The sequence below is a fragment of the Lissotriton helveticus genome, chromosome 4_1 (genome assembly GCF_964261635.1).
Source record: "Lissotriton helveticus chromosome 4_1, aLisHel1.1, whole genome shotgun sequence".
NCBI lineage: Eukaryota > Metazoa > Chordata > Amphibia > Caudata > Salamandridae > Lissotriton > Lissotriton helveticus.
In genome coordinates, this window is record NC_136063.1 from 1115235574 (window position 1) to 1115250013 (window position 14440).

Consider the following 14440-nt stretch of genomic DNA (forward strand, 5'->3'; position numbering starts at 1 on the left):
TCACTCTACTCTGAATCAATCTACTCTACGCCATTGTACTCAACGCCACAGCACTCCATGCCACTGTAATCCACTCTGCGACACTCCACTCTATGCCATGGCATGCTACAGCACTGCAATCCACCCTGCACCACTTTACTCTTGTTCACTGCACTCAATGCCGATGGACTCTACCCTGCTTTACCTAAAACCATAGAAGTGTACGCTAGTCAACACTGCACCACTGTACTTTATGCTTCTTCACTCTAGTCCACTCTATGACGCTCCTCTCTAGGACAATACACAATACTACACTCTATGTTGCTCTACTCTATTATACTCGATTCCACTCTATACACGTTATGAGACAACTACACTCAATGATACTCTACGCAACTCCATCTACACCACTCCATGACACTGTACTCCACTCAATTCTATAACACACTACTCCACTCCCCTTCTTCACTCTACACCACTTCCCTCTACGCCACTCCACTATACTCCACATCATTCAACTCTAGACCACTCTACTACACTCTATGCAATCCCACTGTTCTATACTACTCCACTCTATGCCACTCCACTTTACGACAGTCTACTCCGCTCTACATTACTCTACTTTAGAGCACTCTACGCAACACCCTCTGCACCACTCCACTCTGCCCTCCACCACTCCATGACACTCTATGCCAGTTCACTCTACAACACTCTTCTCTACTCTTACACTGTACTCCACTCTACGCCCTTCCACTCTACGACACTCAACTCCCTCCACGATACTCCACAACACTCTATACCCCTCCTCTCAATGCCACTCCATCAAACTCCACCTCACTTCACTCCACGCCACTTAACTCTATTCTTCACTATGCCACTTTGCGCCACTCCATGGCTCACTCCGCCACTCCATTACACTCCACTCTACTCCACTTTATAACACTCTGCTCTGCTCTCCTTTACCCCTCTAACTTTTAGCCATGCTGAACAGCAGTAATGCTGGTGTACAATCATAGCAGGACTGGGAACAAACCAGCCCTGGCAATTAAGTCGGACCAACGCCCGAAGGGTGCGGGGGTGCAGGTGTGAAACATTTCTTCTTCTTTTGTTACAGGGGGCGATATTGCAGCGATGCACCAGAACTGGTCCACAGTAACAAACAAATGCCTCCACTGCTCCAAACCCAGCACCATCCTTCTGTCCCACCGGTAAAATGCCTGGTGCCCGCTATGGCCAGTCCGGCCCTGTGTACAACATGGTTAAAACATATTGGCAAATCCAATAGCTTTTACATAGGTGAGATATGTTGGATTTAACAATGCTTGTGTTAACAGTGTATCTCCTCCATGCAGGAGAACATAGAACAAAGAGTGGAACATCGGAGAGTTGGTGACCCAAAATTGGAGTGCTTTATATTTGGAATGCTTTCTGGTACCAAAAAAAACGTTTGACTCAGTACTCTGACAATGTGATTGTCAAGATATTCTGAGCTCTGCCCAATCCGAACTATCACATTACAATCAATAAACGCTTGTATTGTCCTTTCGAAGCAACATTCTAGTCTTTCTGTGAAATTAAACCCCACCTCCACAAGCAAGCTACTCACTGTTCCAAATAGAACACATAAGTGTTTCACATCACTATGTCCATTTAAAACCCTGCTTTTCAAGGGTGGGTGCATCATATAAATAATTTTGCTCCACTCATTTCCAATTTAAACAAGCCGACACTCCATATACACACACATCGACGCAGAGTGCACCTCCATTATTACACATGACCACCCTACTTTTATACAAGTCTACTCTTCCTTACACAACACGACCCTCGCCTTCTCCCAGGTGACACAAACTGCCTTCCATATACAAAATCCTTCCTCTCCTCCTCCCTATTTACATACAAATTCTGCACAGAATACAGAAACCAATGACAAAACCCTTTTTGCACAAGACGTTACACCCATTTACCAACTGGTCCCTTGTTACACAAGTAATGTCTATATATTTTGAACTGAACCGTGGCGCCATCCTCTTGCCATTTTTGGGCATGTACCTTCCATTTACACAAGACCCCTCTCCATATACCGAATCCTGCCGCCATGCACAATCCTGCCCCTATTTACAAAAAAGTGCTGCCACATACATAAACCTGCCCATCAATATACATCCAGTCCCTCCAGGGCCGGACTGGGAACCAAAACCGGCCCTGGCAAAGTGCTCGGCCGCCCCCCCCCCCCCCCCTTCCCACTTTGCAGCCGAGCGCTTTGCTAGGGCTGGTTTTCGGCCGATTTTAAATGGCCCTGTAACAAAATCAGCCCCCAGGGGCTCAAAACCCGCCCCCAACCTTGCGGCGCACCGGGGGATTGCCCGGTGCCCGCTATGGCCAGTCCGGGCCTGAGTCCCTCCCACCCACATTCATACCTTCATTTACACAACCCAGCCACGGCTCGCACATCTTGCCCTCCCTTTCCATGCAAGAGCTCTGAAGTTGCACAATATTCAGGGACGGCACCTCTGCTAAGGCAGAGGAGCTTCGCCCCACTGCTCTCAGTGCAGTGAAAAAAGGGAAAATAAAATGATAATAACATCTGTATTATCATTTTATTTTTCGTAGCCGCGGGGCTAGGTTATGGCTGGGTTGGGGTCACAGGGGGACAAGTGGTGGGCACACTCTAAGTGCGCTTAGCGGTTTGGCTGGCCGTCTTGGGCCGGCAAGCAGTCATGCGCACTTTGCTTGTTCCTCACCAGGCTGTAATGCACAGCCTGCTGGGGAATATTCACAGGCTCATAGTCTCCATCTGAGCACCAACCATAGTGCTTGGACAAGCCACAGTGCTGCATTGCAGTATTGTGATTGGATTAGGGGAGCCTGTGTGCTTGCTGCTTCCGGGACTCGCCAGGAAGAGAAGCAACGAGGAGGAGAGACAGCAGCCGTGAAGAGGTGTTTTTTTTACTGTTTTTTTTCCCACCCGCACACCACCCCCGTTTGCTGACAGCCGCCACTGACAATATTGCCACTATTTACACAATTTCCTCCATTTATTTGTACACGCGTTCTCATCAATTTTATAAGCATGCTGATTTTTACACAGTGTCTTCCTCTATTATGTCAGTTCTCCACCCCATTTACGCAATTCTTCCCTCCATTCTCTTAAGCTCTGCACCTCATTCAAACGTATATAACGTATGTTTGTGTTCATGTTTCTCCGAGTTAAACAAAAATGTGAACGTTTCCTGATTGCACATGTAGTCGAGCAGCATGCAAAATGCTTGTGGACATTTATTACTTTTGTAATTTGTAAATTACTTTTTATAATATAATTTTCATGACTTTTTTTCTTTATTATAGTGGGTGATTAATTTATACATCTAACAGTAATTCTACACAAAACTCAAAGTTATCATCCAACAGTAAAGGTGAATTATGGCATAGGCATTTTTGTTTGTAAAAAAATATCCACAGCTAAGACCCATTTGCGCTTTTTTAAAATTGCTGATGCATTTTAACATCAGCAAACAAGCATTTTTTTCTTCTTACCAATGTGGAACATCATTGGCAGAAAGCATTGGCAGGAGATCGGGTATGAAAGACCTGACCTATTGGATTTGCCAGTGGTTGTTACTTTTTTTCTGCTAAACTGTTGAATTGTGCAACTTCTGCTATCTAAAACAGTGTGCAGCTTGATGATGTGTAGCTTTCTTATGTATGAAATGTCTATTATTTTCTAGCATGCAGAAATTAAATGTTGGGCATTCTTTGTATTCTGATAAATATCTTGCAAAGAGTAGTTTTTTTGGGAAATTTTATGTCAAAGTACAGATCAACGGGAATGCCACAGTCACAAAATACTTCCCACTTCATGTTATTGGCCATATGATATGTTCTGGGGTGCTCCAAAGTCCTCTCTGTGGGTTAGACTGTGTTTTTTGTTCTGCTGGCTGGTGTTATGGCTGATTCTGCTGGGGGCAGAGCACGCTTCAATAAAACTATACCTCGAGTTTATTTGTCTGGAAGTGTCTGATTTCTCATTCCTTATAAGATCTTCCCTAAAAGCTGCCACAAATAATGGCACTTATCTGATCTTCACTCGAACACTCAAAACCCAAGTGGAAAATAAACAAGCATGGAAAAGTGTTAAATAATGCTTTGCACAAATTAGCAATTCTTGTGGTCACTCGAAGTGTCCATCACGCTGAATGTTTTTACTGCCCCTTGCAACCAGATCTCGATTTGCCAGTTTTTTTGTGTGCTTTTCCCTTGGCTTGCCCCGATATTGCCACAGGTGTTCATTGTAACTTGGCCTTTGCACTCTATTCGCTAAGGATTCTTAACCTAGCAGGAGAGTGTGAGAAAATTGTGCTGAATGGAGCCATTTAGTTCGTGGACAATTCGAATATTTTCCTTTCTGTTCTGAAGCACGAAGGCGGTGCTGTCATATTTATTGTTTTTAAGCTATTGCCGTCACTCTCCTTTTCTCATTTCTCGCCAGGTGTTTTTGCACAGACCCGCCTGTGGGTCACATTCACGCATGTGTGCCTCTGCGGCTAATTTCAGTGTCGTTGACCCTTTTAGTGAGGTAGATTGTAATAAACCAGGGACACTAATATACTAGATAGAGGTGTGCTTCTCCTTCAAGTGACCTCCTTTCCTCTTTGTACCAAGATGGTATCATGACATCCTTTTTATCCTCTCAGCATCAATATTGGAACCATTTTTCATTGATGCTCAAGTAGCCTTTGGTAAAAAGATTACAGTGGAAATGGTGTAGAATAATTGCTTGTATTACTCCGATGCATCTCTTTGTGCATTGAGACTTCACGCATTCCAGAAAAGTCCTGGAAGAGCGGTGTTACCCATTCCTCTGTCACCTTGTGCTGCAGGACCACTTGCCTTTGAGTAGGCAGTCCAGTAGGTCCCTGTGAGCGTGGCCGGTGTCCCTGACTGCAATCATTTTCAAAGGAGCTCTTAAATCCCACCTCTTAGTTTGCACTAAGGCTTGAACTGTGCAGATACAAAGGGGCCGATTGTGATGACTTCATTGCGGAATCGGGCGCGATCGACTTCTGGTTGTCAGTCCTCACCGCATAATTATGATGCAACTGCACACGGTGCGGTCGCATACTCCCAATTCCCTATGGGAGCTTGTGCTGCGTCCGTAAACCGGCCCATAGTACAAGCTCTCATAGGGAAATGGGAGATTGTGTTAATCCCTGCACCGCGTCGCAGGCACCTCTAGGTGCATGCTTCACGGTGCAGGGATCAACAGGGGGGCACCTTGGGTGAACCCTTGGCCTCCAACTGGAGGATGCAAGGAGAAGGGGACCTTGCTAGGGGCTCCCAAACTCACGTTCCAACAGGCTGTCTATGTTGGAAAGCCCAGCATTGAAAGCCTTTCGGAAACAGAGCATCATAATCCTGACGGCGGAAACGCCGTTGTATTGGGATTATGTGCCGGTTCCGACTGGCCTACGGGCTCCTTGAGCCCGTCGGAAGTCAGCAGGAATGACATGCCGGTTTCAGCGGCTACATTGGGATTAGGCGTTGGAATTGAAACCATCGTTGTTGGTAGGAAAGCCTCAGGCCTGCATTTGGAGACTTTACAACCAACATCGAAATAGGCCCCCAAGTGTTCATCCAGCCTCAAAAAAATATATTTTCATGCCAGGGTATTGTTGGACTGCCTTTGGGGGGAGGGCACTGTTACAAAATTGTTGAAGTCTGAGATAGCAGCAGAGTGCCTTGCATTCCTCTGGGTAATCATTGCTGCTTGTGAAGTACACCATTCACTTGGGAGAACAAAGTGTAAACTAATGCTGGTGCAGTCTATCATTTGTATTCCTAGTGGATAAGTGTCTCCAGGGCACATTTTGTGTAGTAATTCTTGTGCTCGAGAAAGTATGACACAATCTAACTATACAAACACAATCACTATTAATCAATTGACAGTAAGTTCCCTTCTGGAAGACCAGACTACTCGAGTTCTACAAATCTGAAACGAAAATACTGTTGTTTAATGCCATATTCAGAGCACGCAGATTTATTTGATAAATGTATTTCATAAGAATACCTTGGAACTTTTTCAGGATCCCTGGGTCAAAATGGTTTTTTTGTGCTCAAGGTGTGACAATCAGAGCAGGTTACCACTGGTGCCCTGGGGCCTAACCTACTATTGAGCCTACACATAAGCACCATATACTGCTCTCTAGCTCTAAACCTTAAGGGTCGTGAAGTCAGGCAGGCTTACTCACAGCGGTGGAGTGTCTTTAGAGACTCAGAACTCAACAAACCGTACAGTAGAGCGTTCAATGAAGTTGTTTTATGGAGGGCCATTCGCCATAGCACTCTGGTTTCTTTGAAATTAATTATAATCTTTCTGTGCCTTGCCTCCCCAGTGCTGGGGAAGTTGTACAGACAGCACACTGCCCGGACTGTCGCAGATCACCAAAGTCACTGTCCAAGCCGCACTGCAGCCCATCACCCACCATCACAATTGAGTTGATAAGGTACTGGTTAGTGCACAGCTTTCCAAACTTTTCATGTTTGTGACACACTTTTTGGAGATGCATAATTTTGGGACACAGTAAGGCAGTGTAGTGAGCGAGCGTAGCGAGCGAGCCCGAACCACCTAAGGGGGGTTCAGGAGGGTTCTCACTCACTCTGTCTGTCTCCCTCTCTCTCTCTAACTGCCTCCCTCTCTCTGTCTCCCTCCCTCTCTCTCCCTCTGTCTCCCTCCTTCTCTGTCCCTCTGTCTCCCTCTATCTGTCTCCGTCTGTCTCCCTCTGTCTGTCTACCTCCCTCTGTCTCTCTGTCTGTCTCGCTCCCTCTGTCTTCCTCCCTCTGTTGCCCACCTCCCTCAGTCTGTCTCCCTCTGTCTGTCTCCGTCCCTCTGTCTGTCTCCCTCTGTCTGTCGCCCTCTGTCTCCCGCTCTCTGTCTCCCTCTGTTTCCGTCCCTCTGTCTCCCTCCCTCTGTCTCCGTTCCTCTGTCTCCCTCCCTCTCCCTCTCCCTCCCTCTCCCTCTCCCTCCCTCTCCCTCTCTCTCCCCCTCCCTCTCCCTCTCTCTCTCCCTCTGTCTCCCTCTCCCTCTGTCAGCCTCCCTCTGTCGGTCTCCCTCTCTGTCTCCCTTTCTCTCTGTCTCCCTCCCTCTGTCTGTCTCCCTTTCCTTCCCTCTGTCTCCCCTTGACTGTCTCCCTCTGCTTCCCTCCCTCTGTCTTCCTCCCTATCTGTCTCCCTCCGTCTCCCTCTCTCTGTGTCTCCCTCCCTCTCCCTCACTCTGTCCCTCTCCCTCTCTGCCTCTCTGTCTGTCTCAGTCTCTGCCTCTGTCTGTCCCTGTCTCTTCTTCTATCTGTCCCTGTCTCTGTCTGTCCCTGTCTCCCTCCCTCTGTCTCCGCTACGTCTCTGTCTATCTGTCTGTATGCCCTGTCCCTGTCTCTGCCTCTATTTGTCTCTGTCTGTCCGTGTCTCTGTCTGTCTCTGTCTCTCTCTCCCTCTCTCTGTCTCACTCTCTGTCTCCCTCCCTCTCTCTCTGCCTACATCTCTCTGTCTCCCTCTCTCTGTCTCCCTGTCTCTGTCTGTCTCTGTCACCCTCCCTCTCTCTGTCTCACTCTCTGTCTCCCTCCCTCTCTCTCTGTCTACCTCTCTCTGCCTCCCTCTGTCTCCCTCCCTCTCCCTCTCTCACTCTCCCTCTCTCCCTCCCTCCCTCCCTCTGTCTCCTTCGCTCTGTCTCCCTCCCTCTATCTCCCTCCCTCTCCTCTCTCCCTCTCTTTCTCTCTCTCTTTCTCTCTCCCTCTCTGTCTCCCTATATCTCCCTCCCTCTGTCTGTCTCCCTCTCCTTCCCTCTGTCTCCCCATGACTGTCTCCCTCTGTCTCCCTCTCTCTCTGTCTCCCTCCCTCTGTCACCCTCCCTCTTCCTCCCTCTGTCACCCTCTGTATCTCTCTCTCCCTCTCTCTCTCTCTCCCTCCCTCTCTCTCTCCCTCTGTCTCCCTCTCCCCCTCTGTTTCCCTCTCTCTCTGTCTATCTCAGTCTCTGCCTCTGTCTGTCCCTGGCCCTGTCTCTGCCTCTATATGCCTGTCTGTCCCTGTATCTGTATGTCCCTGTCTGTCCCTGTCTCCCTCCCTCTGTCTTCCTCTCTGTCTCTGTCTGTCTCTGCCTCTGTCTGTCTGCCCATCTGCCCCTGTCCCTGCCTCTGCCTCTATTTGTCTTTGTCTGTATCTCTGTCTGTCTCTGTCCCTCTCTCTGTCACTCTCTCTATCTCCCTCCCTCTCTGTCTCCCTCCTTCCCTCCCTCTCTCTATCTCTCTCCCTCTCTCTCTCTCGCTGTCCCCCTCGGTCTCCCTCTGTCTCACTCACTCTGTCAGTCTTCCTCTCTCCCTCTCTCTCTCTCCCCCTCTCTCTCTCTGCCTCTCCCTCTATCTCCCTCCCCCCTCTCCCTCTGTCTGTCTCCCTCCCTCTGCCTGTCTCCCTCCCTCTGTCTGTTTCCCTCCCTCCTTCTGTCTCCCTCCCTCTGTCTGTCTCCCGCCCTCCGTCTGTCTTCCTCCCTCCGTCTGTCTCCCTCCCTCGTCTGTCTCCCTCTGTCTCCCTCCCTCCGTCTGTCTCCTCCCTCCCTCTGTCTCCCTCCCTCCCTCTGTCTCCCTCCCTCCCTCTGTCTCCCTCCTCCCTCTGTCGCCTTCCTCCCTCTGTCGCCCTCCTCCCTCTGTCTGCCGCCTCCTCCCCCTGTCTGTCGCCCTCTTCCCTCTGTCTGTCGCGCTCCTCCCTCTGTCTGTCACCCTCCTCCCTCTGTCTGTCTCCCTCCTCCCTCTGTCTCTCTCTCTGTCTCCCTCTGTCTGTCTCTCCGTCTCCCTATGTCTCCCTCTCTCTCTGTCTCCTTCTGTCTCCCTCTCTCTCTCTCTGTCTCCCTCTGTCTCCGTCTGTCTCCCTCTGTCTCCCTCTCTCTCTGTCTCCCTATGTCTCCCTCTCTCTCTCTGTCTGTCTCCCTCTCTCTGTCTGTCTCCCTCTCCCTATGTCTCCCTCCCTATGTCTCCCTACCTCTGTCTCTCTCCCTATGTCTCCCTCCCTTTGTCTGTCTCCCTCTCTCTATGCCTGTCTCCCTCTCTCTCTGCCTGTCTCCCGCTGTCTGTCACCCTCTTCCTGTCACCCTCTGTCTGTCACCCTCTGTCACCTCACCCCAGCTTCCCGGGCACACACACAACCGCACTGAGTACTTCGCAGGTCTTAAAAAGACAATTTACTTGTTTATGAGGCTTTGTTGCAAATCGCCTGGCCTCCATAGAGCAGAGTCTCTCGGAGTCCGCGCTGCTGCAGTGGACCCCGAGACACTCTTTCAAAAGAAGGCCTCTTAATTAGCAGCAGTTATGTGCTAAGTGCCCTTAATACTGGTGTTACCCCGCGACACCCTCACCAGTTGCTGGCGACACAGTACTGTGTCGGGACACACAGTTTGGAAAGCTCTGGGTTAGTGGATCGCAAAAATCATCATTTTGTATATTCGCTTGTGTCATCTAACAAAAATACTGTACAATAAAGGAGAACTTATTAGGGATTTTTTTAATATACAAGTGCTGTATTGGGATGTCCGATTCTTTTGCACTATCATGTTCATGCCTCTGAACCTGGGTTTCACAGCTCAGCATCATACTTTATGGCTAATGCTGCCAACTTTGGAGCTGGAGAAGCGGGTTAGCCCTGGCGTCGACTCAGCATCCTGTGATTCTGTGCAAATCACTTAATCTCGCGGCGCTTACCAAAAAATGAATTTGTCCTTGTGTAACGTAACTGGTGCTTATGTAAAGCGCTCCGATACCTTCGGGTCCAGTTTGTGCTATATAAATCTGCACAAGAAGAAAACCTGCTAAGCCTTCCCTTTTTCAAAATCCCAATACCTTATCTGCTCCTTCTGGCTGGGATTCTCATATAGATTTTCACCTTACCAATCCAAAGAATTCCTGGCCGACTGGACCTTTTAGTCTGCATGGAAGTGTGAAGGAAGTTCGTAAAATTTCATATCCTTTTGACAAAATCCTAATTCAACACTTTTTAATCTGAAGGACCACTGACTCCAAAGAAAAGTTCAAAAATGTATTACAAAGCCAAAAATAACTGGACTTACAAACACCTCAGCAAGAGGTTCAAGAAATAAACTGGCACTAATACAAACATAATCCTACGCAGGAGTCTCAATTCACTCAGAATAAAAAGCAAAGTTAATTCAAGAAGCATTAAGCATGCAATAGTTTTGGCCACTGGAAAACTCTATTGCATCTGTTCCAATGGAAAAGAAAAAGATTAGTCTGTCCCTACACTAACTCTAAAGTGACATCCCTACTTAACATCCCTCCCAGGCAAGAGAAAAAGGTGTCAGCTGTGAAGGCTCCCTAAGAAGCACATTCACTTTTCAGATAAGTATCCTCAATTCTTGAGCTCGTTCTAAGATGCTCCTTAGTTTCTCCTGCCTAGTTTAAACTAAAACCCATGTCTAACTGCACATCCAATTGGACTGCCTTAGACAAGACCCAATCTCAGTCCCAACTAACCCTAAGACTGTCTACATCTGCAACTGCCTCTCCACCCTCTGGGCACTTTCCCTAATACAAAATCCCAAAAGCAGTGGATACGCCCATGACTCTCTTTCTTCAGGCAGGTACAGCCCCTCGTACTTTTCCAGCATCGATCCTTCTTCTTCCAAAAACCGTTGCTGTGTCCTTGGGTCCCAGGCACCTTCTCCGCCAAAAGTTTTAACCGCGTATACCAGTGCACTCCTTTCGTTCCTTCTCCTACCAATCTGACTTCTAAACAGTGGCTCATTCTACCTAACAAGCTACTTGGCCTTACACCTGCAAACGAAATACATGAGAAACAATCCCCCTGCAGGCTCTAAATTACAATTCGAAATTCAACTGCAACTGTGAGCTTCTTTCCCAAAGTATATTTCCAACTCGACATTTTTAGTCATGCTAAGAAAACCACAGTTAGGCCTCTGCTAGCAGTTCCATGTCTCAGGCCTTTACTCCTTTAAATGCATTTCTGATACGACAGCACAAACATTTAATCAATCAGTCCTAACATTACATTTCACATTAGCAACCATTATTCTCATGTTAAAGCATCACGTTTCTTATTAGGCAGCCTACACGTGCAACTTTAATATGGCACGTTTAATCTCAATGAACTTTTTACACACAGAGCAGTTAATTCTGAGTTAATTAAAGCATGATTCTCTCAACTAAAGCACTATAACAATCTGTAAATGATATGAACACCATTCTACATATTGCACTGATCCCCCGCCTAATACTGCATTATAAAATCACACAATAACATGGCCCTCTAAATAGGCGGGTGCTGACAATTTGGGACTACGGTGCAACCCTACAATTTCTCAAACAACATGGCGCTCTATCACCCACATGGAAGACAAGTTAAAACTCATCTCCTGGAAAGAAGTTTAAATGCTTAAGTTGCATCGCTACAGAACTAAAGTAGGACTTAGTCACTATATAAACGCCGTATTTATTGTGACTAATACGATTACAAGCACAGGGTTAAAGAGCATATCAGCACGTTAATAAAATGTTTAGATTGACGTTTAAAAACCTATTAGTGCCTCTGCTGCTGAAGCACAGCTGGCCAGGTGACATTTTACATGTGTTTGTTTTGGTGCATGTCACCTTTCACACCAGAGGGCAGTACGTACCCTCCAGCTCTAATGGAATAGCCGGTTAGGAGGCCAGGCACAGGTGAGCAGCCTGGGTCTGAAAACATTACTGTGTAATACAGAACTATTGGGTTAAGTTTTGAAATATAGTTTATTTTAATCAATGTAACTACATAACATATTTATCTGCAATAATGATTACTTTACCCTTAATGCTAGTTTGTTTACTAATCAAGGATAGTTATGGAGGACAATTATCCACTAGTTCATTTCCACATTTTGATTGAGCACACGTCTGCCCTTGGTGTGGAAAAAACTGCTATGTCTAAGTAGCCTTTAACCTTTGGCACGTTGCCTTTGACCTCCTTAATTAATTATTAGCAGCGTCTGTTAGCGGCCTGTAATTGTCTACTAATTAACGTTCACAACCCTGCCCCACAATCAGTGGTGAGAGAGCTCTGCTCTGACTGGGCCCCGAGTGCTGGAGGGCCAGGCGTATTGTTCGGGACAGACAGAAAATGGCGACCTGGGCCGGCAGGTCTCCTTGTATTTGCGCCAGGAATTGTCAAGGGCTAGAAGTTTCTTGTCAGTGTTTCCTCTTGGCGTGTGCGATTAACGGAAACTGTGTCTGGCCATCGCAAGGATGTCAAGACGGCGGTTTTAATCAACTCAAGTATGAAAACGCAGGCCTCGTCACTGGCAGATTGTCATCACCCCTTCAGCACATGCACAGTTAGTACAGGCCAAGAATGTTGCTGGATGAACTCGCGCGACCTGGCTCGTGGTGGGGATTGGATTTGCTCGGTCCCTCCCATATGTAGATTGTGGGAGGGCGCACTTCATTCCTTTCTCTAGACAGCAGTGCATGACGGGTCTCAATATGCCTGTCTACAAATGTACAATAAAATGCACAGAAAACATCTATTGCATTCTGCAAAATCATTGAATCACAATTCCCCAGGAAATCAATGTACATTGGTAGTACTGCAAGAGCCAGTGATTGAATTACATAAACTGCCCGATTGGTGATAGTTTGCATCTTGGAAAGCTTGTCACCATAATACTCTTGTGATAGGTGAAAGGTCACTGGGGCTGTGATAGAGGCAGAGAGTGAGCAAAGAAAGCTGAGATTAGTCTACACTAATTGAGACTGGAAGGGAGCAGAGAAGGCAAAAGGGACTGCAGGGAAATTAAAGTGAAAGAGAAACCATGACATTCTGTAGAAAATTGTAAACAACCAGACCCGGCTTACGTTCCTGTAGAAATCGAAGAAGGGCAGAGGAGGCATCAAATTATGTAGAGATAAAAGAAAGCAGAGAGGAGAGAGGGGACAGTTCATGCAATAGAAGAACATAGAAGCTTGAGGAAGCAGTAGGGTCATGAAAAGAGCAGATACCACCATAGAGCTCAAATAAGGCAACGGACACAGTGGAGAACTGAATGGGAGACAAGGGGTGAGGGCACAGTACAGAACTAAAAGATAACAACATGGCTCATTAGTCTTTCGCTTTCACATACATGCAGATTCAAGCAGCGCATAGTATACTCAATTTGAATACACCACAACATTTGCAATAGCTTTACTGGCATCTGCCTTACCTTCCACAAAGACAATAGATAAGGATTAAAAACTGAGAGGATCTGCATTATGACTATGCAAAAATGTGGCTTCCAACAGCAGTGGAAAGGTTTTGGAACTAGATAAACGCATATGCTATTTTGTCTGGCCTTTCTGTCAACACGGTATGGTAACAACATAGCTGATGCTTGTCTCGGCCACCATAAGTGAAATGACCAAATTAGCTCTGTCTGTCTACTTCGTCTATTAATATGAATACATCTAATGCATATTTATCTTTATACGAGAGACGTTGGGAGGCATTAGACTGCTTTATTCTTACTATATTGCATTCTTTCTGCCCACTGGCTAGTTTTGAGGCTTTTGCAACCATGCCTCAACACGCAGTGGCAATGACAAAATAGTATGCCGGCTCTATGAGATAGAGATACAGTTTCTCGTTGTTTGTTTGATAGTTCTTTAGACCAATCTAGATAGCATGCTATCTTTAGAAGACGTGACATGACACTGACAAAAAACGTCAACAATATTTTTAAATAAACTCTGCTGAATTTTTGTTTCTCTTTTATTCATTTTCTCTCAACAGCGCTGGGCCAGATCATGCTGTATGTTGATGGGATGAATGGAGTCATAAATCATAATGAAACTGTGCAATGGCTATACACTCTCATTGGGTCAAAGGTAAGTGTTAGGATTTTGATGCTGCTGAATCACACTTTATTCAATTTTATAAACGTTTCGTACATATAAAGTTTTTTTAGAGTTGAAACATATGTATGCATAAATTAGAAAGTGGATAATGTATTGCATTACATGTCTAATGACTGTATGTTAATAGCAGTACAAAAGTTATTTCATAGCTCAAGCTATGCGTTTTACTTTTTTGGTCAAGTGTAGGAAGCACGCATGTGGTGTCTTCGAGACATGCTGTATTCACTTTATGGGCTTTGAACAAACCCAGCACTTTCTCATTGGTTGTTTCCTCTGACTTTCGAAATTCCTTTGCTGTTAATGGTGAATAGTTTACATTTGTCCCACCCTTTGGCTGTCTTGCCACTCTATGGGCTTTGAACACGATCATCACTTTTTCATTGGTTGTTTCCTCTGACTTTCGAAATTCCTTTGATGTTGTTGGTGAATAGTTTACATTTGTCCCACCTTTTGGCTATCTTCTTCCTGCCCTGGAGACTGCCGCTGCTACCTTGCCCATTTCACTATCAGCCATATGTTTAGTT

General features: G+C 46.4%; 1 protein-coding gene across 8 annotated transcripts in view; it reads left to right on the plus strand.

Annotated features, from left to right (window-relative positions):
* Positions 1 to 14440, plus strand: part of FHOD3 (formin homology 2 domain containing 3) — a 1303582-nt gene that overhangs the window by 776831 nt on the left and 512311 nt on the right. For all 8 annotated transcript variants that reach the window (XM_078687715.1, XM_078687716.1, XM_078687717.1 and 5 more), the window contains exon 6: positions 13792 to 13886. In XM_078687715.1, coding sequence (XP_078543841.1) covers positions 13792 to 13886 — 95 coding nt within the window. The remainder of the gene's footprint in view (positions 1 to 13791; positions 13887 to 14440) is intronic.